The 23,390-nt window shown below is 38.0% G+C and overlaps 2 protein-coding genes across 14 annotated transcripts; both read left to right on the top strand.

Annotated features, from left to right (window-relative positions):
* Positions 1–10: 10 nt before the first annotated feature.
* LOC131737715 (ankyrin repeat domain-containing protein 49-like) lies at positions 11–5,312 on the top strand. Of its 3 annotated transcripts, none has more exons than XM_059028461.1 (3): positions 11–118; positions 1,555–1,873; positions 4,413–5,312. In XM_059028461.1, exons 1-3 carry the CDS (start codon positions 96–98, stop codon positions 4,872–4,874), a joined length of 804 nt encoding a protein of 267 aa, XP_058884444.1. In that variant the 5' UTR covers positions 11–95; the 3' UTR covers positions 4,875–5,312. The 3 variants fall into 3 exon arrangements, with proteins under 3 accessions (XP_058884444.1, XP_058884443.1, XP_058884442.1); XM_059028460.1 differs by having other exon boundaries at positions 1,552–1,873; XM_059028459.1 differs by having other exon boundaries at positions 32–118; positions 1,549–1,873.
* A 2,811-nt stretch (positions 5,313–8,123) lies between these two features.
* On the top strand, positions 8,124–20,683 carry LOC117962451 (alpha-(1,3)-fucosyltransferase 4-like). Of its 11 annotated transcripts, none has more exons than XM_059028445.1 (5): positions 8,124–8,306; positions 12,618–12,758; positions 13,695–13,730; positions 14,000–14,046; positions 14,530–20,683. In XM_059028445.1, exon 5 carries the CDS (start codon positions 17,230–17,232, stop codon positions 18,364–18,366), a length of 1,137 nt encoding a protein of 378 aa, XP_058884428.1. In that variant the 5' UTR covers positions 8,124–8,306; positions 12,618–12,758; positions 13,695–13,730; positions 14,000–14,046; positions 14,530–17,229; the 3' UTR covers positions 18,367–20,683. The 11 variants fall into 11 exon arrangements, with proteins under 11 accessions (XP_058884428.1, XP_058884426.1, XP_058884429.1 ...); XM_059028443.1 differs by having other exon boundaries at positions 14,000–14,062; XM_059028442.1 differs by having other exon boundaries at positions 8,125–8,306; positions 14,000–14,038.
* Positions 20,684–23,390: the final 2,707 nt, after the last annotated feature.

The following is a 23,390-nucleotide window of genomic DNA, read 5'->3' as shown; positions in this document are numbered from 1 at the left end:
CAATCAAACCAAGAACAACCTATTTGAAAAACGACAATTCCCACAAACGTGTTCAGTTGCGTAGAGCGGGTTGATGCAACGAGAAAACAAAATTAATGGAAGCTGGTAGAGATAGAAGGTGAGCACAGTAGTACGTTGTGTAATACGTTTTATAATGTGTGATGAGATAACGTATTTGTTGTATCTACTATTTTAATGTACGTTTATTTTTTGTTCTGAAATAATAAAATGCGTTCAGTGCTTCTTTCGACGTTACACTAGCCACAGATCGGGATCATCACATCACAGCTCAGAATGTCTCGAGAAAAAAATAATATATTCTGCCACTCCAGGCTTGTCTTTTCCTAAATTAACTGTAGTAACCCATTCTTTACTAATCTAAAATGCTGTGCTATATCAATTCATTATAAAACGAGGTGCCCATTAAAAAAAAAAAATGTTAAGAACGACGAAAGCACTCAACATGCAACTCTTGCATAATGTATGTCAATTAGCCTTTACGTGTAGAGCAGCTAATTGAATTTTAAATGTGTTTTTTTTTTGTAGTTTTAAAAGGAACTGTATGGTTTGATTAAGCTACATGAAATGCGACTAACGTTGTTATATTTAAAGGATTAAAAGCTCGTACGTTGATTTAATAAATGTTAACATCAGTGCAGTGCTTTTAGGCTTGTCACAAGTGGTTGGTTATTAATTAAATTAACCGTACCGCATGGAAGTCGTTCAAGTGCTTTTTGAAACTAACAGAAACATCTGATAAATCAACAATTTTGTAAAACTGTTTTTAACATGCTTTGCTTGTATTTTCAGTAAACAGTACGAGGATCAAACAAAACCATATCAGACATTAAGGAATTATTTGAGACCTTGCAGTTTTTATTAAATTTAATAAAACATTTATTTTCGGGCGGCACAGTGGCTTGCGCTGCTGCCTCACAGCTCCAGGGTTCGATTCCGGCCTCGTGTGTCTGTGTGGAGTTTGCATGTTGTCCCGTGTTCGCGTGGGTTTTCTCCCACAGTCTAAATACATGCTGGCTAGGTGGATTGGCCTCTCTAAATTGAACCTGTTGCCCTACGATGGACTGACGTCCTGTCCAGGGTGTAGTCCCGCCTTGCGTTCTATGTCTGCCAGGTTAGGCTCTGACTCCCCGCAACCCTATATAGCAGGGGTGCCCAATCCTGGTCCTGGAGGGCCGGTGTCCTCCTGGCTTTTCTTCCCCTAAATTACTTAACTGGACCAATCAAGCACTTATTAGAAGCTTAATTGGTCCAATTAAGCAATTTAGTGGTGTACAGTTGGAACAAAAACCAGGAGGGCAACGGCCCTCCAGGACCAGGATTGGGCACCCCTGCTCTATAGGATTAAGCGGTTACAGATAATGGATGGATATTTATTTTCTTCTAGCATGCCTGTGTGTGTGCGTGTTTTTAATATTTTATTCTATTGCCCTGTCCTGCTGTATTAGACATTTTACTTAGCAGAACTGGAGGATGCCTTCTCAATATTATGTGTATTTTTAGCTTCTTTATTTATTTATTTTTTGCAAGGAGAAGTCAGACTGAAATGGCTGAACCAAAGGCCCAATGCAACAGCGAAAGGAAAGTGGCGGCTTTGCCGCCAACATGCCTAGCAAGTGCAGACGGGAAGGGGGCCAGGCTGGGGGACTTCCCAGAGGATTTTAATCAGCTGGAGCTGCTGGACACACACAGACACCTGATCCCCATCGGGACCCACAGCCTGTGGCCAGAGGAAGAGAACGAGGAGGAGGAAGAGGAGGATGGAGAGCGGAGCGAGGAGTGGTATCAACAGCAGGAGAAGAAACGGGAGAACTGCCCGGAGGAGTTAGTGCTCTGGTCTGCAGAGATGAACCGCGTGAGTAGAGTAGAGCACAATATACAAGAGGCAGATCAGCAGACACTTATTTTTTGGCTCAACTTGCAAAAGCACCCTCGCATGGAGTGAGCTACACCAGCATGGTTCGAATCCTGCTGGCTGTGCAGATCTTGGCTGGGTACCCATAGTTTCACTTCATTAGCATTTGGGCTCCTGCAGGTTAGGGAGTTCAGTCGACTGGAGGGGAATGTTAACCTCACTGTGCTTCAGGGACCCTTCTGATCAGGCACACGACAAGTCAGAGACTTCTCAGGCTGGGCCAAAAAAATTATGTGAATAATCATGCTTGTTTCTGCCCTCCTGGTTAACTTCCTGCGCTTCTATTAAAGTTACATCTGAACTTTAGCATAGAACCAACGAAACTTCTCTGCACAGATTAAAAGCCGTTCGTTCCAACTGGAAAATTCCAATAATGTGTGGTTGGGAGTCACCTTTTTAACACATGTGTAAGATGCAAACCTGCAGTTAGAATAATTATTCTGTTTGCAGCCAAATGTTGCACTTAAAACAAAATGACTTTACAAAAAGACTACCCAAGGATAACTAATTTATTTTCTTTGTGTTATACTGAGAAATAAATTGAAATTGATATAAATATTAGTATATCAGATTTAGTATTCTGGTCTGCTGTTTTGAGTGGAGTTATTATCATTCCAAGACCTATACAGGTCTGTAGTGTTGAACATTAGAAATCCATCTTTCAGGGTAGGCTACTGTATTAAACATTAGAGCAAACATATCCCCAGGTTGGAAAGAGATAAGATTTTAGTATGCAAGATCTATTTTATTTCCAAAACTAAAAATCTTCACATACATAATGGGTCAATAGCCATTTCATTTGCTCTGCTCACTGTATCCTGTCCTACAACACATGCTCAAGGCAGATAGTTGCAGTAGGTTTTCAACTTACATTTTTTTTTGTTTGTTTTATATACAGTCAATTTAAAAGAATGACAAATAACCTAAACTCACTTGAAGTAATACATCTTGGATTGATGTTTTCTCTTCTTATCACCAGTTGGCTGATTAGGATAATGTATGTGTCCCGTCAGTAGTTTCCTCTGTAATGAAATCTAATATGAAAAGCCTATGCGTTCAGACAGACTCGATAAGAGTGCTGCCACTGGACTGTGCAAGCTGATGGATACTGCCTGTGGCGTGCGCACGTTCCCCTGCAGGCACTTAGCTTGTTTGCAATATAAAATCACTGTTTAATTTGAGAAATTGGCTCTGGCCACTAAACTTTATTAATAAAAATGTATTCCAAGAGAACACTGAATTTAACAAAATTGTTTTAATGTGTTGTGGATTTGATTAATAAATAAATATTATGGAAAGGATGACATTTTACAGTAGCAGTTCACTTAATGTATTATTCATTTTTGTAAAATCTCAGTTCCATAAAAAGGACACTATGATAATTTTTAATATATGAAAGAACATTTCTGTAATCATTATGTATGTAGATTTGTTTTAACTCTTGGCACAGCCTGATTATACGGTTCTGTGAGAGCTCTTTGTACACTTTTTAAATCTATTAATTAGAGCTCATGTTACAATTCATCTTTTTATGCTGGACTCCAAACACTTTGTTGATGAGGGATGTAACGATAGACAAATAAAGAAATATCACAATGAAACTGGAGAAACAAGAAGAACACAAACAAATGTATTCTGTTTTCGTCATCACATCCTGGTGACTTTTTAAAATGCAGAATTAAGGAACCCCTGTGACTCTTTAAGGTCACTGTACAGTGTAAAAGACTAAACTTGAGGTAGCAGAAGCATGTAGTATTGTATGAATCACATTTCCTTAAAGTATTACAGAAAACCCTGCACAGTTTACAAGAAACGCATTACGTTACATTTGCTGTGTCCCGTATTGTCTGCTTCGCAGTGTTATATTTTTGAATGTGTTTCTGAGTCTTTTTACATTTTTAATCTTGCATCACGGGTTGCAGTGTATCCAGATGATGCTTCCTTCTGCAACAGTGCTGGTTTTCTGTTCCCACAATACGCCACTCATTTCAATCACAGAACCAGCATTGTTGCAGGAGAGAGTATGAATTGGACACACTGTGATGTTTAGAAGAAAAATCTCGTTCTCTTGGAAAACGTTCCTGAGTAAAAGTTGAAAAAAAGCAGTCACCTTATTTATTTATTTTTTTATTTATTTATTTTATTTTATTTTTAATTGCTGCGATATGGAAAACAGAACACATGAACATAATTTAGATAATTTTGTAGTTTCTTTATTAGTCTACTGGAAGCTATAACAGTAGTACAGTATTTCATGTTAGATTTCAAAGTGTCGCATTTTTCAATTTGTGTCGGTTTTATTTAAGTATATGGAAAACTACAAAGCGGTATGTAATTTGATACGTTAACGTAACATTCAGCAGGTTTCATTCGACTTTAAGAAGCAAAATTTGTTAATTCGATAGGGTGATGCACAACTTTGGGCCATCTTCTGTACTGTGTAAAGTTTGTTGTGTGTGTGTTTTTTTTTTTCCTGTAGGTTTCAACTGTTCGAAGGCTTCTGTCTACCAGTGCTGAGCTGGTAAACACTAGAGATGATGACAAATACACCCCACTTCACCGTGCAGCCTATAATGGGCATTTGGAGGTAGTAAAGGAGCTCATAGCATATAAAGCTGATATTCACGCCAGGACTGTTGACGGGTGGACTCCGCTGCACAGCGCCTGCAAGTGGAATAATGCAAAGGTCGCCTCCTACCTCCTTCAGCAAGGAGCAGACATCAATGCACAGACTAACGGCCGGCTCACCCCATTACACCTTGCCTCCAGCAATAAAGACGCCAAAGAGACACTGGAGTTGCTGCTGATGAATCGATACATTAAACCACACCTCAAGAGCAGCAGTGACGAGACTGCATTGGACATTGCAAGAAGGACTAGTGCACACTACTACCTGTTTGAAATTGTGGAGCCCTGTACAAATTCTGTCCCTGAATCCTGAATCAAGGGGATCTATTTTAATTTATAGAAATGTTATGTATTTGGTGTGAATGTCAGTAAACATATAGATTAAAGCAGGGCATGGCTGTCAATAACCAATAACGCTTTGGGACCTATTTTGATGCAATATAGGATAAAGGCGTCTGCCAAATAAGTGTAAATGCAGTGACATTGTGTACTAGCAAAATTCCAACTGCAGTTACACCAATTTGCCATTAGATGTCACTGTATGCAATGCAAAAAAAAAGTAATTTAAAACAATATAAAGTAATTCTGTACTGGAAAAGGTGACCTTGTTTCTCAATAATAATAAAATGTAAAATGTCTGCCCCTTGTAAAACATCAGTGAAATGTGTTTTCAACAGGTTTTATTGACAATTCCACCCCACAGAGGCAGTTCTGTAGAACATTCTGACCCCTTAAAATAAAAGGTTTGAAACCAAGCATTTAAAAAAAGCTCAACCAGTAGGGGGGTATTTACATTTGCGACTGCCAGAAGATGTATTGATTCTTTCTTTCCCGGTAGATAACAGCTATGCTGCTGTTCGTGTTCATTTTGCAAGCAGGGATTGAAAGTCCTAACAAGGACTGTCACAATATGTTCCAATGCTGGTTGTCACCTTTTTAATAGACCCCTCAAGACTGCAGCTTTAGACAAAATAGAAAACAACATGGTAATATGTTCTTAAGACCTGAGTTTGTAGATTTGTAAAATGAAAGTTTTAAATATTTTTGTTTGAGAATTGATGCATATGAAACGATAGGGGCTTAGGTATAACCTACAGCCAGGTATAGTTGAGGTGGGTGCCTGAGAGCTTCCTAACAAATCTCTTAACAATGCAGTCCAATAATCCAGACCGGAAGGGACACACCTGCCATTCAGACTGACAGTTGCTCAACTAAATAGTGTGCTGGCTTAGGGATATTGTCTAAGCAGTGGCCACTAAATTAATTTCACTTGTGAACCTTCTAGAAGTGAAAGGCTAGTACATTAAAATTGAACACAGTAGCTACCTACAAGAAGCGCTACTATTCTAAGAATCTGTGTGCCTAGAAGAGCTCTTTAGGAGACTAAACTGACTGTAATAAAACACACAATGCCAATGTGAGGAACACATTTTGCTGTGCTACCTCATTCTCAGTATTGAAACATTTTAAGTGTGTTTTTTTATTTATTTTTTTGGCTTGAAGGATCGGTTGCTATGATTTTGGGCGTCTTTACATCAGCAACAGATGGCACTACACGTCAGCAGTTCCAGTGGAGACTTAAAATAGAGACTCCGACAAGCAAATACAGCATTTATGACACAGCCAGCCCTCTGTGATGCTCAGAGCTCTTTAATCAAACTGTCCCATTATAACTGATTATAACTGAAATTATAATAGTGTCAATGTTGTGGTGTTGAAATCTGCAATTTTAAGTATTATTATTATTATTATTATTTCACAGATGTAAAATAACCAGTATAAAAAAGCAAATACTTTTTAAAGGCGCTTAAAGAACATTGTACTGCGGGATTTCCTGATTGACAGTGATGTTGGCAGCACCAGCACCACTCTGCTCCATCCCCCACCCAAACCAGCCCACTTTACTTACTTTAGCCAGTGCAAAAATTTCCATCCATCCCCCCCCCCCGAAACAAAATCCTGGCTATGCCGCTGACTTTAGCCATCCATTACTTTTTATTGATGTTAACTTGCTCCATCACTTGCCTTAGCTGTCCATTCCTTTTCATTGATGTTGAATTCATCTGTCACCTCTCTTTTGTTATCCCCAATCTGCCTCTTTCCTCCTCAGCCAGAGCTAGTTGCTACTTCTCTGCCTCCTCGCATAAATCCTTCACCATATGCCACAACTCCTGTCCACTAAATCCAATCTCTCTATAAAGTCGGGTCATGGAGTACGTGAGGAATCCACGACAGCCCACCTCTACTGGATAAACCTGGACTCTCCACCCCCGCTGTTCCGCCTCAGCGGCTAACTCAGCATACCGGAGTTTCTTCCTCGTACGCCTCATCCACGGAATCCTCCCATGGCACTGTTAGCTCCACCAGGAGAACAAGGCGTGCTGAGACTGACCACAAGATGATGTCAGTTCAAAGGGTAGTTTTAGCAATCTTGGGTGGGAAAATAAGGCTCTGGCTAACATCTGCCTATATTCGCCAATCTCTAGCAGCCTCCAGTTGTCCCAAACAAATATTAGTTCTAACAACCTTTCCTGCTGGCTGCTCTCTTGAACGGAGGAATGTCCTACTCTGTGTTCCAGCTATTGCTGATATTGGTGCCCTGCAAGAATGTGCTTCAGGGTAGCTGGTGATGAATACAAAGGATATGCAGTGACTCCCCTACCTAGACATTCTGGTTCTGCGGTGATGGAAGAACATCTGGACCTGATTAGGAAGCTGCTCTACTCCATTGTCCACAGGTCTCGCCATCCAACCTTATGCTGTTCCACATTCTTCCATCTCATTTATTCTCCCCTGCTTAGCCTTGGACACTGCCTTGACACACCTCATCCTCTCTGCATCTTTCACCGTGGGAGTAGTATTTGCTTTAGTAACAGGTAATAAGGTGTCAGCGTCCTTGGTAATTGGTGTAAATACATTAAGTCTAATTCCCTGCACACTGTTCTGTCAGACACAACTTGGGTTGCTGTGAATGTTTAGAGATATGTGTGATTTTTTGCATCAATTGTTGGACACCTGTTTAAACCTTATAATAAATATTTGCTTCCACTCAACTGCTCAAACAGCTAACTGCACTAGGCTATAAATACTGTATGTGGATCACATGAAATGGCACGTTTCAGTTTCTTTGCAAACCATTGCCTAATGATTTGCAGACTTTATTTACGAACAGTTTCTAACAAAGTGGCCACACTCAGTTCACTGGTATGAATCCAGTGTATTTTATTCAGTGGTAATCACACGCCCTCATGAATTGGATACATTAAGAAATATGTGATGTTACTCATTAAAATAAACCTACACTAATTAATCATACGACGCACTTTTGGTAAAATAAACAAAAATGCTTTTTTTAAAAAACTGAATGGATAACGACGTGGGTGCAGAAGTGTCATTTTAGGAAATATGTACCGCACAGTGCGGTTGTGGCGAGGAAGATGAGGCTGAGTGCATTTTGTTATATTTCGGTGTAAACAGCCCAACATGAAAATACTGACCTTGTCACGTGACAATAGATTACGCGTGTGTTATTTGCGATGGCTTCAACGTAGGGCCACAATGCTTGGTAGCCATAACAACCAAATACACAAAAGTAGGCGTAAATACGGCGCTAAGGAAAATTCTTGACATTTCAGGTAAAGTCAACTAAAGCAACGATGGTAAAACATGGTGGACAGAGATCATAAGCAGAAGAAATCCGTTTATGTGCAAACAGATGAAAAGGAACTAAATGAAAAGAAAATGAGTAAGTATGTAAATTATTGAAGATAGTTACAGATAAATTATAAATAAGAACAGATTCGCAGTTTATCAAGTAAAGGTGTTCACTTGTTTCCCCTTCTTTCATTTTTAACGCGTTGAAAGCTCTACTGTTGATTCGGGACAAAATTATTTCATGTTAAATAAAATGTGAATGGGGTGTAATACCCCATGTGGCCCCATCCACTGTAGCTGGTGCATACTGTAATTGATCTGTAAAAAGAAAAGTGTAGGAGGTCAGTGAGTGATGAAAGCAGAGTGCAACCTTCATCCTTTCTTTCCATTACTTCAGTACTTTTACGTGGAGAGCTCCATTACCGGTACATTCTTTACTTCTCCTTTTGTCTGCTTACCACTCACAAGATGCATCCCGCAACCATTCCACGTTGTCAAGCCTCCTCTTCTAGCTCCTTACAAACATCAGTATAAAAGATGGGCCTGACGAAAGTGAAGAAAACAAGAGTGTATTGTGTGGGGATGTACCGATGAGTCACTTCAAATAAATCACTTTCGTTATATTTTTTGTAATACTTAAAAAGTGCTACCTACAAAGTTTAAAGACATCTTTTCTCCTAAAAAAAAACAAAACAAAATAAACAGTTTACCCACTTTAATTAGGTTTTTAAGCCCCTTTCACACTGGCACCCCTACCCAGGTCCTGGCTACCCGGGTCACAATCCTGCATTGTTTAAAACCATGTACCTGGGTCGTACCCGGGTTAACCTGGGTCCCAGCGACCCACCTCAGGATGTAGGGTTGACACGCTTTGACCCGGGTAGAGCGAGACAAAATGCTTCACGGGCGTTCGTGAGCCGACACATTAACAAACAGCCACGCCTGCGTGAAGGTTTCACTTCCACAAGGAACATTTCTGTTTATTCTGTTTAGCCATATTTTTGTTGCTTGAGACACAACATGAGTCAGATTGCAGCAGGGATGTAGAAACATTTGCTCTAATCAACATTTGGGTGCCAGTGGTTCAATCCAGAGAAGCTTGGATGGAAGCGTCAGTAACAAGCTGCTTCCGGGGCATTGATACGCACATTGTGTACTTGTTTCTGTCACCCAGGTCAACCCTGCTTTATCAAAAGCAGTGTGAAATCACTGACCCGGGTAGTTTCTTACCTGGGTAAAGCATGCCAGTGTGAAAGAGGCTTTACTTAATTGTAACTAATTTCGCTATGTCTATTTACTTGCTATCTTAAAAAGATGCAAGTTTAATTAATCACTAAAATTCAGTTCTGCCTCATTTGTAACAGCAGCTGTATATTCTTGTGTTTTATCAGGTGTAAGGCTGCCATGTTTACATTATAGTAAATGTGTGAACTACCTGCAGTAAACTAAACAGCACTGTTTAAACGATGGACGGGGTATATTAAATTCCTATAAAAAAAAAACAACTTTCAATTGGACATTAAACTTTACATTGGGCAAGTTAAAGAGTAAGTAGCAGGGTTCTGAAAAAATATATAGCGTTATACCTCCCCACGTGTTGCTACAACTATTTAAATAATGTGCCTGTAATTTTTCTTTTCATTGTTAACATCCTGGCAACTTTTTACACTAACTGTAAAGTCTGTTTCAATGCTCTTTTCAAAATGTCCGCTCTAGTGCAACAGGGTTTGAGATCTGTCCTCTAAATCACTGCATGAAGAGCGATTAAAAAAACAAACAAAAAAAAACATAACAACAAGTGCTCTGGTTTTCTGTTTCATACCACATCATGGATCTTTATTGCTGTGTTACCTGTTTAACAATGTAGGCAGTAATCCTTACACTATCAGTGCACTAGAGCTGACATTTTGAAAAGAGCTTTGATAACAGACTTTAAAGTTAGTGAGCCACTCAGAGTAGCTCTCAGTGAAAGAACCCACTTAACGGCATGCTCAGCTCCACTCAGAGCGCTGCAGAGCGGATTTCATCGGTGATCAGAGTGAGCAGAAAAATTCTCACTCTGAGCCATTCAGTGAGTCAGTGAGTGAGCTGGGATTTAAACCAGGGACCTCGTGGTCACAAGCCCTTTTCTTAACCACTGGACCACACAGCCTCCTACATCACTGCATGAAGAGCGATTACAAAGCAGTACATAATACATTTTTTTATTAAGGTAGAAAAAAAAAGTGCTTCTGTGTTGGAATACAGAGCATTTATGAAAACCTCATGGCTAATTAACATAAAGCATGATCTGTTTAGAAAACCCACTACCACTGTCCTTGCATGTTCCTGCCATGACAAATGCCCAACCTTGTACCAAAAGTCTGGAGTTTTTATTTGGTGCTATAGCAGTAAACTAATCAAAGTCCATCTTTTTGAATTAGGCCAAAAAGATAACCACACAAAAACGGAACAGCGTCATATCTAGAGTCACAGTAGTGACTCCAGCCAATAAATAGAATGAAATCAATTTAGAATGTGTAGAGATAGTGGAGAGAAATGTGACTCATGGGATACAATGAAAGCTGGATTACCTGACACACTAAATGCAATTACGGGGCTGCAGTCCAGCTTTGTTTATTGAGAAACACCAGAGTGGTCCATTTGTACAGCAGTTTGTGCCTGTTTTTTTAAAAAAAATATTATTACTGTTTTCCTCTTTTTTTCTTGGAAACAGCAAAAACATGTCTATGTACCAAAAAAGCTCAAGTTAATGTCAAAGATGAGTCTCTGGACTGCAGGGATAGAAACCACTCTAAAAAGCCCTTTACTGGTTAGTTATTGTCTTTGCTCATTCAAGTCTTTATTTATAAAGCTGTAGGAAGACACATTTTTGAATACCCCATTAAACAGTTTGTAAAAACAAAGTAATATGGAAATGTAAAAAAAAGATCTGTATCATTGATGTGTCCAGAAGATAAAAACAATATTAATTTCTACAGGAGATCACCTGTAATGGAACTTTATTGTCAGCTTGTAAAGACACATGTCTGAAAAGCAAGGGGTCTGTATTAATAATATGGTCTGAGGCCAAAACAAAAAAATATGGCACTGAAACAGTTAATGTTTACTGTGCCCCACCTGTAATGGAACTGTTGCGAGAATCATAGAATACAATTGTATATCAACTGATACATAAAGACCCTATGGTCTGTAGTATTGATATGGTCAGAGGTTAAAGCAGTGCAGTGTTTTTTTTTTTTTTAACAGACAATACTGATAAAGGTACATAAGTAAAAAAAAAAAAAAATCAAAGAATTCAGTTGTGTGCCAAACATTAAGACAGTAACTCAGCTGCAGCTGTATCTTCAAAAGTCACATGACCTCAATATGGCAGCCATATTAAGTCAGAGATGACATTGTCACCAATAAAGTAAGCATGCAGTTTTCAAAAAGTCACTACCTCAAATGATTTTTGAGATATGAGCTTTTGACAATGTGGTGGGGCAGCTTTGCAAAAAAAACGTGATTGGAATGTTTTTTTATGACACCCACAATTGAACTTGAAGTACAAAGTCATCTTCAATCTATCAGTCTTTATATCTGGAAAAGTTACATGACTAATGTTGCGGCCATCTTAGGTCACGGGTCAAAGTGAAGGGAAAATTTGGAGTTGCCAGCCTAAATGTTTTATGAGATATTAGCAGTGGTGGTGAGTTTGCAAACAAATACAAGCTCTCCTTACGGGGATGCTTAAAACTGTACAGAGACTCATAACAGTTTAGTCATCCCTGCTAGTCTGTGGTGCTTGGGATACCGAGATGTTTAATTTGATTTTTATTACAAGAGAATAGCTGTTACTTACTTCATGCTAATATTGCACTCAGCTTTCGCCCAGATAAAATGAGATAGTAGTGGTGGGGACCAACCAAGACGTAGCTTTGCTGTAAAATATGAGCCTCCAGCGCTTATCCTCCAACAGGTAACATGGATTTCCTATTGGATGCCTGAAGTGCAATGCTGGCTTCAGGGATCAGCCTACTTGCGGCCTCCCTGGCACATCTTTACACACAATGGTGCCTCAGCATGGCAAGCATCTGAAATGGGCTGGGTGGGGCACTTCACAGACTGATCACAGCTGCTTTGTGCCATCTGTGGGGAGCTAAACTCCCCAGAGATGGCACAAAAGGCCTCCTCTCCCTGTTGTACTTGCCCTGTTATATCGCTGGTGCAAAGGGCAGCCTTTAGTAATAAAGTTTTATGAATGTGGTGAAACTGGCAAAAAATGCCCTGCTCCCAAGCACTACAAACTATCAGGGAAGGTTCCTTTTTTGGAGTCACTGTACATAAACAGGATAGAGGGTTAAACGAGAAAGCATAATTATTCTACAGCAAAGTCTATCTTTTTTTTTTTGTTTTTAAGCACTTGATCTTGATGAGGTGTGGAGCATAAAGAAAAATATTCCGGCATTCAGTGAACGACATAGAAATAAAACTTCAGCTGAAAGATTTAGCAATTTACCTCATAAGGTGGAGTTATTCTCTCGCTACGGGGAGGTCAGAGGTAAGCTCCTGCTCATAGTTTAGACAAGTCAAGCTGACAAGCGACTGATAATGTAAGAACCCTAAAGAAGTGCTTACCAGTGCTTTAAAATAAAGTTTCACTTTTCTTACCAGAAATATCTGCATATTCCAAATTAAAGTATGAAATACAAGCAAGCAAAAGGGGAGACCAGTAATAATTATTATTATTGATTTCTTAGCAGACGCCCTTATCTAGGGCGACTTACAATTGTTACAAGATATCATATTATACAGATATCACATTATTTTTTTTACATACAATTACCCATTTATACAGTTGGGTTTTTACTGGAGCAATCTAGGTAAAGTACCTTGCTCAAGGGTACAGCAGCAGTGTTCCCCACCTGGGATTGAACCCACGACCCTCCAGTCAAGAGTCCAGAGCCCTAACCACTACTCCACACTGCTGCCCTATATTAATATTACTAGTGCTAAATATTACTAGTGCTAAATGATTTTAAAACTGGTTGGCAGTCCTTTAATGCGGTTCAGAAATACTTTTTGCATTTTAATAATTTTTTTATAGAGACTTTGAAAGTTTCAATATATTTTTTACGTGTAAATAGTGTTGTGTTTAATGAGGTATCTTGACTTTGGCTAGTAATGGAGGGTGAGGTAGAGCTAAGTTGTTCAGTCACTTCCGACCTCCTTGGATATTCTGAATCCAAGTTTTATCCACAATGAATGACCGTTCCGTATTGCTGGGAAAGGTTTTATCTGGAGTACTCAGATTTGATTCAAGTTAAGATGTTTGTCCTTTTGCCTTTTAAAATGTTTCATTTCAAATTTTGTTTTCAGTCATGCTCCACGGTAGAGCTCATCGCTGTGTTAAAACAACAATCCTAACATGAAAATGTGGTAATCATTTTTATAATGTGTTTCTTTCATCTAATCTATGCTTCATTTTATTTTGTAGTTTTTAAGAAAAGTGTCAAAAGCATCAAAAGTTCAGGTAACAAGTTGTTCTTACTGTTTCATTTAAAAAACATCATCAAGCATCCACTGTTATAAAACTGTGTGCATGATAAACCTCAACCTTCTATTTAAATTACAGTGATCTGTTCCACATTTAATCTATTCTACATTTTCTAACTATTTGTATCTGTTTAATGTACTATTACATGTGTTCTGTATGATTATCAAATATGATTTCTGCTTTGATCATTGTGGCTGATTGGTGGTCCATAACTAATGCAAAGATATTCTTTTTAACCACGATAGAAAACCTGCAGAGGGTTATGGGATTCAAAAAGAGCTCTGGTGAGATTGTAAGAAGCTGATGATGTAAAGTACCCAACTAAACCTTTATTTTTGGAAATGACTAACATCTACCATATAGCAGAAGATGTACATTTAGCTACACTTTTTCATCTGTGGGCTATTGGGAACAAGGTCTCATATTTAAGAACCAGATATTGGATATGACTTAATGCTTAAAATTATTGAAGTGTGTTTTCTTGTTTAATGCTTTGATTGTTTAGCTGAAATGACATTACTTATGGTTTTCTATGATCTTTATTTAATTTTACCAGTATTATCAATTATACTAGAACCTCAGTTTAGAGATGACGTATGTAGAATTATACAGTTCAATACATTAAAATGAAAGTACCTAAGTTGATTATATGGTAACAGGAGGAAATCAGATAAAGGAAGCCACTGGTTTCAAAGCCCCATTGTGAATGTAAAGTATGATGTTTGTTTTACAGAAATATGATAGGTAATACATGCATTTTTAATCCTCTGAACAGATGATATTGTGGATAACAGGAACCATCAAGGACACAAGCTTAACATGAAGAGTTTAACCAGTAAGGACAAGGATGAAGAGAGCCTGTTTGACTTTTAAAAGATTACATTTCAATGTATTCTTAAGCTCTTTTTTAGGACTGCTAACTAAAATGGAGAGTAATCTATGTGAAATACTGTAATGTACTGTAGATATCAACCATGTATCTGCAAAGTATCTGTTTAGGCTGTCATTTGTAATCTAAACCGTGGAAAAAATACAGTTAGCATACCATAAAAATAAATGCAGAAAAAAGAGAAAATGTTTTACATTTTTAAATAGAAACAGTATCCTAAATTTACTAAATCATATCCATATTTTCTTTTCTTGCTCAAATCCATTCACTTTCCCAGTCCTTGCTTTAATAAAAGGCAAACGACCTCAATCTACCAACCAACACACCATACTTTTTACATTATAGTAAGGATCTCAGTCATAGAATACAGTCTATTAGACTTCTCACTAAAATTGAAAGTGAACTGCCTAAATCCATGAAGAAAATCAAATTCTTTGTCCTGTAGTTACCGATTATCTGTCCTTTCTTTCAAGATCTGTATGCTGAAAATCTTGTTTGCTTTAGTACTAGAGTCACTGCTCCCCTTATCCTTGTGCAGATGAACTATGGTCACAAATAAAGGTCAGTAGCACTCCGTGCTATAGGGAGAATGTAGAGGAAATATGTGAAAGAATTCTGTTGAGTGAATTGGGCAATATCGCTATCGAAAGAAAAACCTTCAAGATGGATAATATTGATCTCAATGTATTATACTGTAATAGCACACCGTTTTAAAATGGTGTGCTACTACAGTATAATACATTATTAAAATATAATAAAATGAAAGCCATTTTTGAAAAAAAAGAGTTATTGAGTTCATAAAATAAACACTAGTTGTTCCCCTTGATCAATATTATCCATCTTGAAGGTTTTTCTTTCGTTAGCGATATTGCCAAATTAATTCCAGAATTATTTTATACTGTATGCCAAGCAATGCAATGCTGATAAGTTTATAAAAAAAGTGGTAGAGTAATTAAGCAGATTACTTTAAGTATAACAAAAATTATTCTAAAGGACATAATGGTCCAAACTTTAATGCCATAACGTATATGAAATAAAACATATTAATGTTACAATGTATCCACCCTTTTGAATGTTTATGTTTCGTGTTTAAAGGTCTGTTACATTAATAGCTTCATTTTTCTTTTGTAAAATGTATGGTGTCCTTTAATGCAAACTGTTTAGTCCCTAATCACAGAAATTACTGTGTTTACTATTATTTCATTTCCAGAAGTCTTTTTTTTTAATGTGTATGAATTTATTCTTTGAAAACATTTTTGTTCTAGTTCTAACTGTCAGATTGCTTTGCAACAGATTCTTATTCATGAGGAGCCTAGTTCTTCATGCTGCATCTCTGCTCATACCATCTCAGAAACTGGCAATATTAGTGCAAGTGAACATCCACACCTTATTCTGCTTCCGCATTCATCCTTGCTGTACAATTCATCAATAACTTTAAACACCCAATCATTATTTAAACAGTGGCACAATGCATAAACTTGACTACGTTTTCCCTGCTGGAACTTCTTGCAACTGCTGGTGAGCCAGTGATTAGCTAAGAGTTGGGAATTGGAACAAATATTTATTCTGGCCTCTTTTTTGGGCACCCAACAGGTATATACAATCCTAGACATGTTGTGCAGCAAATGGTTTAATTTAGGAGTGTAGACAACAAACTATTGACTTTACAAATGTAAAGGAATTTTGAATTAACCTTTTGTTTTTCATTACTATTGGTTCTGTTTTTATTGAGTAAAAATGGGTCAGTAAATATTAGATGTAACTTTTATTTTCTCAGCTAAGAAATTCTAAACACATTTTAACCCTATACCATATTTGTGTTTTGTATACAGTAAATGTGAATGGCTGAGTATATTTCAGTCACTTGATACTGTAAGTAGCTGTATGAAGTATCATATACGGTTGTGCGGCATACCTTTGTGGGTTAACAATATAAGGAGGAGCAAAGCAAAAAAGGATAACAAAGAAGGACTCCAAGGTCAAAGGTAAAAAAAAAAAAAAAAAAGAAATCCACCCATAAAAGTATCACTTTAAATTATATTGAAAATGTAATGTTGAAACGGTATGTGTTTTAAGCACTGAGCATATGAACTGCTAACTCTGCCGTTCTACTAATAACATTTTTGTTTTTTGTTTTTGTTTAAAGTATGAGATAGTTTTCACACGGGGTTTTCTTTTTTCTATCATCTGCACTTCACAAAGAGCCCTTGTTGTTGCCTGTCGTCGCTGACCAGGGTTGTTGCCACGTCAGTCTCATGCTGGAAAACATTACAGCCTTTCATTCTGCGGAGGAAATGTATTCATTCTATCCTTGTTGATTACTTAAATTACTTTATGAGAGTGTGTGTGTGTGTTTGCTGGACTAAAATATCTTCTCTACATTTCATTCCAGAGAGACTCGGCACAGAAAAGTAGTACAGGTACTGTCACTCAAGACTTAGTTTCATAGCCTGCTCTTATAAAAACTTAGGTGCGCACCGAAGAAAGCAGCAAGATTAAAGTCATTACGTTGGTTTTGAAGTCCCCCTGATATGTAGGAGGTGGCCGTTTTTCCATTTTTAAGAGAGAAAAAAAGTTTTGGCTTTTATGAAGAACGTTGTATTCCTGGAGCCGGCGCGTTTGGTCGCTAATACTGAACAGCAACGTCGTCATTGGTACAAAAAATTACCGGTATGTTATTTTCTTATGATGAAACTATTGTGCTCGCAGGTATATCTGGCTTCTTTCGCTTGCATGCTGCTTACCGTGTACTTGTGCTTCCAAAAACTACCACAGGCGTCTTCCAATGTTCCTTTCGTGACTGATCATATTGTGATGGACCCCATCATTGTTCTATTATGGTTGCAACCGTTTGGGAAAAAACGGCCGATTCCAGACTGTCAGACACTATACAATATCCGAGCATGTACGCTCACGACAGACAGGGATCAGTACCTGCGCTCTCAAGCAGTTATCATTCACCACAGGGATATTAGGGGCAATCTTAGTACACTGCCACAGGGACATCGTCCAGTCTCACAAAGGTGGATCTGGATGAATTTCGAGTCGCCATCTCACACTTCAGGTCTGAAGAAACTGGGGGGCGTTTTTAACTGGACCATGTCCTATAGGTTAGATTCAGACGTCTTTGTTCCATATGGTTATCTGTATCCTAAGAAAGGCTATGGGTCTAAGAAGGTCAGTCTGCCCCACAAGAAGAAACTGGTGGCCTGGGTCATCAGTAACTGGAATGAGGAGCACACCAGAGTGAAATATTACATCAGACTAAGGAGACACATTCCTATTGATGTGTACGGTGGACAGGGTATGGAGCTGTCCAACAACAGTATTGTCCAGACTGTTTCACAGTACAAGTTCTACCTTGCCTTCGAAAATTCCCAACATCCAGATTATATTACTGAAAAGCTATGGAGGAACGCTTTCATGTCAAGTGCAGTTCCAGTGGTTTTGGGACCGGGAAGAGCTAACTATGAGCTGTTCTTACCTCCAGACTCCTTTATTCATATTGATGACTTTCGCAGCCCCAAAGTGCTGGCTGACTATCTGAATTTTTTGGATAAAAACCCCAAACTGTACAAAAAGTATTTCATGTGGAAAAAGCATTACAATGTCCATGTTACCTCCTTCTGGAGTGAACCCTATTGTTCGGTATGCAAAGCCATTAGGGCAGCAGGGTCTCAGACAAAAACGATGTCAGATCTGGCCCTGTGGTTTGAAGCTTAAAGGTGCAGTGTTAACTTATTGTATAGGTGGATATTGCCATGTGTGTCACTATAATGACGATATATCACATCTACAGGTATAGTAGGCTAATATAAAGTGGAGTACGGATCACAATCTGTACCACACTAAACATGCCTTGTTACTCCTTGCTTGATGTTTGTCATACTTATAAACTATTTAATAAAACATCCAAAGAAAGCTGTAAATGTTTTGCACACTCACCACAGCATTATGATATTGACGTTTGGTTTCTACAGCTGCTATCAGCACGCACGCCATTATGATAGCATGGTTCACATTATAGGGCAGTTTGGACTAAAGCTGTGGGAGAAAAACGACCCTTATTTAATGTTTACTCTGGCTTTTCTGATTAAAAAAAGATAGTCTAGATTATACTCACATCCTTAATGTGCTGATAATGTTGTGGCAAGCAGGCTTCAAGAGGTTTAGAGACATTCCTTCTTTTTTTCACTGACCCTGATATTGATGTGATACAGTCATCTAACATTTGTATTAGATGGCTTGTATCAGATGGTTACTTTATATAATACAAAAGTACAGGGTGCTTTAAAAGCTTATTTTCACCCCACTCCCAAGTCAAACATGAACTATGTTGGGTAATCTGCTTGTATTGTACAACAGCCGATATAACATCCTATATACAGAACATTCTTGTAAGACACTGTACTGTAGCTTTAAGCTAAGTTTGCACATGGAAAATTGCTTTGTAAATAGTATGCTCATGAAGATAAAGATTTTGCCCTTTTACCCATGAGAAAGGGGCTCTGATATTTTTCTCACACTCATACTCAGGATTCACTTTTTTTGTGAATAATTAAATGACTTGACCAAAGTCGAAGGGAATATAAGGTCTAGAAAACTGAATGATATGCAGGAAAACTATATTATTTTCAAATTAGAATTTTAAAAAAACACTACACCTCTAAAATTAGGTGCAGTGTCCTAGTTATACTAAAAAAATCCCCCTTGGTGTCTGCTCGGTACATTATTATATAGTTCTGTCCATTCTTTTCCCATGTAGCATGCTGAGTCTGTATGGGTTACGGGTTGGGCAGTAGTTTTACATTATTTTATTCCTCTTAGAAAAGGGGTGTTTACATGTGCACTGGATTCTGACACATATGATTACTTGACTGGTCCTTCTAGCAACCTTGCAGGAAAAGCATGGGACAAGATAAAAAACAGTTCCTGGTATAAAACTGTTGATTATTTACTCAATTTTATAGTAACATTCTTTCATAATCAAGAATCTTTTCCTGAAGTGTTAGCACTAAGTTCAAAGAAAGATTTACAGTAGTTCATGTTTTAGTTTTTAGCCCTTTATTTGATCTTAATGTATAATTTGTAGTTAGGTAGAATATTTATTTTTTTTCGTAGACTCCTCTAATGCAGATTTGCATTTAACAATTCCTATTACTCACTTTCAAATTTGTAGATACAAATCTTGCCCATTTTGTAAAATTAGTTTCATACGTTTACCATGGTAGGAGCATAACAAGGTGTAGTAAAGCTTAGTGAATGCATGGTAAAGCATAGGCAATCAAAACCCATTGCAAACTGGCAATTTACATTACAGTATATGCATAGTATTAGGTGGGAGAAAGCACGATCACATTAAAAAAAATATTGTGTACCATGTCCCCATAGTGTTCTGTAAATGTAAATGCAGTACATGTTTGTATGTTTGTAGTATTCTGCAGGTGGTCTGTAAGGTGGTTGTACAATTCCAAAATGACTGAAAAGCAATTGAGGAACGCTTTCATGTCAAGTGTAATTCCAGTGGTTTTGGGACCGGGAAGAGCTAACTGACTGATTGATAGCTGTAACCCTGAATCATCACAATCAAAAAGGGAAGGAGATGTTGGCACTGTCAACCCAAGCCTACAAGAAAAAATGGAAGCCAACAGGGAATGTTTTGCTGGAATAGTTGATAAGCCTAGTCAATAGCAATGTATGCAAAAACAACGACAGAGAACTATAGAGAACTGTGGAGATGGAGCAAGTTACCTCTCACGTCTTGCTAAATAAAATGCTCTCCAGATCCACACTATGCTCGTTGCTGTAATTGAAAGCTTGAATTACCATGACAACAAGGACTCATCTCCTAAGACTCCTGCAAATGACATCTTATCGAGTGCTTGACATTATCAAGGAGGTTCCAGAGTTCCGATCCCAGCCAGCATGTTCTCACAGTAATCTAACTGGCTGTCTTGCGGCAGAACTACACATGTGACAAGATTTGTAAACAATATTCATATGTTAAACTAATGACTTATCAATAAATTAGTTCCTGAATGCTGATTAACTGGTAAATAAAAGCCTGAAGCTTGACACTTTTTTTCCTTTTTTTTTTTTTAATGAAGTCCAAATTATCCTATTTGTTTTTTTGAGAGATTGAAAATGACAGAAAATGGTTACAGCTGATTTATTTCCACAAACACAAAATGGTTCAAGCTAATTTTAGGGCCCAAGGGGAGGTGGGCTGTATTGTTTTCAATACCACAACATAACTCCATAACAAGATAATGTGGCCATAATATTGCACTATATTCCTCATTCTGAAGGTCACATTTCAGTATATAATATCTTAAAGAAAATGTATCACAGCCATTTTAGTTAAGCATGAGGTTTTTGACATCAGACACACAGCAAAAGAACGCACTTACAGTTCTTACATTCAAAATACAGCATCTCCTGGGAAATAATTCTTGGCTTTCCTGCACACAGTACTTGGGTGACACCTACTGGTGTCACCCTATTAAGTTCTGCACTGGATCTGGACCTAACACTTCCATTCCAAATCATTGCCCTCACTTGTTAATCTTTCAATGCATTCCAATCCAGGCACTTGTTATAACCAGGTTGTTTATTACTTCTGTAAGAATCTAATTTCAATTAATAATTAAAGACATTGGAATGTTTGATGCAAAAGTGCTTGAAATAGGGCCCAACAATATTGTGTAGAATTGTCTACACACTTTTCTAATAGCTTGTTTTTAAATTAGAACTGCAATATTTCAAAATACCACATGTGAGCAGTATCAAAGCATTTGACTTGGCAACTGATTATCAGGAATACCGGTATGTGTGCACTGATGAAAGTCCACCTAGCTCATAATGCTTCTCGATTACATACTGTACTTTATACATAAAATAAAATAATTGATTAGGTGCAGCAATAATTTCTTCCCCCCCCCCCCCCTGGAACAGAGAGTTTGTTAAACATTTGCAATGTTAAACCTCCAACAAACTCTGTTTCAGGAGGGAGGAAATTACTGATGCACAGCCCTTGTGGTCATTTCTATATTGGCCTCATTACAGAAATCTATGTTACGCAGTCTTGCTCAAAGACAGTCCCAAGGGAAACTATGCAAATATGCTGGGGACTTTATTAAACAAGCCAAATATCAATGAATGCAGAAACTATAATAAATTGTGACTGAAAACACATATCACGGGATAATAAACAAGAAAAGGATATTATGCAAATTAATAGTATTCCTTAGGCATAGAGTATTCAGATGACCTTAAAGAACCAGCAAACAGTACTGGGAATAGTTTGAGGAGTTCTGGGGGTTGCTCCATTCTGGTTTCTAGGTTTACTGAATGTTACCTATGTGAATACTGTTTCCACTCTGGAGGGGACTGTGTCAGAACTCAGGAAACTAACATTTCAAAGTGAAGTGTCACTCGATAATGCAACAGGAACTGGAGGATTTCTCATTGTGTTGCAAAAATGTGTATCCGCCCCTGTGTGATAAACACCCAGCATGTTCAGACACAAGATATGATAGGACTGAGAGAATAGCAGCGATGCGTCAGACACCTGAGGGCCTTTTAATTACACTACATATTTCTCTTACACTCCTTTGCAGTCACCATTCTTTTGATAGATGTTTCATCCATAACAATAAAACACTCAACGGTGGTGTATGTAGTAACACTAAAAGAAATCCAAAGAAAATCCCATGACAAACGTTTTGACTAGAAGTTCAATGTATTTTTCTTTACAGTATTGGAATTCTAGGATAAAGTCTGACTTTACTGTATGTTTCAGAGTTCTTAACAACACCCTGGATTTTTACAATTCTATTTAGATTTACTGGCACATATTTCAGGAGCCAGTATAGGGTAGATGCACTTTTAGCATCTTACAAAAAGAGTAGGGTGTACTTTGGATACGGGTCCTCCTCTTATCAGTATGCGAGGGTCATGTGTTCTTTGTCCATTTTGGCACATGCAGTGCTAGTCTCTTGTGACCTTCAATGTATCTTAATCTGCATTTATTATGTCTGAATTAGAACATTCCTTCCATTGCATGTTATGTTTGTGCCCTTATAAAAAGTTTACTGGGAGTATAGCATGGCAAAGCTCAGGTATGCTTTGTATACAGCTGTGGCCAAAAGTTGTGCATCACCCTGTAGAATTAACTCATTTTGCTTCATAAAGTCAATTGAAACCTGTTGAATAATGTCATGTTTTGTCACTCATCGCACTTGCATAGCCCTCTAATTCCCAGCTGTGCACTCATCAGTGCCTCTGTTTAGCCCATACATTAGAAATCAATCAGCTCTGGTGCCTCTTTTTCCTTTTAGCCAATTAAACTGTGTAAGAGCCATTATTCCACCCCATTCCATTTCTCCTCCCCACCTGCAAAAATTTGGAAATTGCATTAAAAAGTTGATTCACCACAAGGGATTATAAATATCAAGCAAATCCAGCATGAGTAAGGGTTATATGCTAATTACCAATTTAGGTAAAACAAAACAAAAGAAAAAAACTAGAGAGAGAGAGAGGTTTTGTGGTCCCTGGTGCTCCATGCTGAAAGGTGAAGTTTGCTACTTTTTTTGTAAAGGGAAAACACACAATGTTAATAAGTTAAGCTGCTGAGTTTGTCCTCACTTGTTTTGTTTCACTGCCAGTTTTATTTGCTGGAGTGAAAAGATGTGATAAATAGCAGTCATTGTTACAAGCACAGTACAGTACGTTTGTCTGAAAACGAA

The sequence above is a fragment of the Acipenser ruthenus genome, chromosome 8, assembly GCF_902713425.1.
Source record: "Acipenser ruthenus chromosome 8, fAciRut3.2 maternal haplotype, whole genome shotgun sequence".
NCBI lineage: Eukaryota > Metazoa > Chordata > Actinopteri > Acipenseriformes > Acipenseridae > Acipenser > Acipenser ruthenus.
This window is presented reverse-complemented; position numbering and strand designations above follow the sequence as displayed.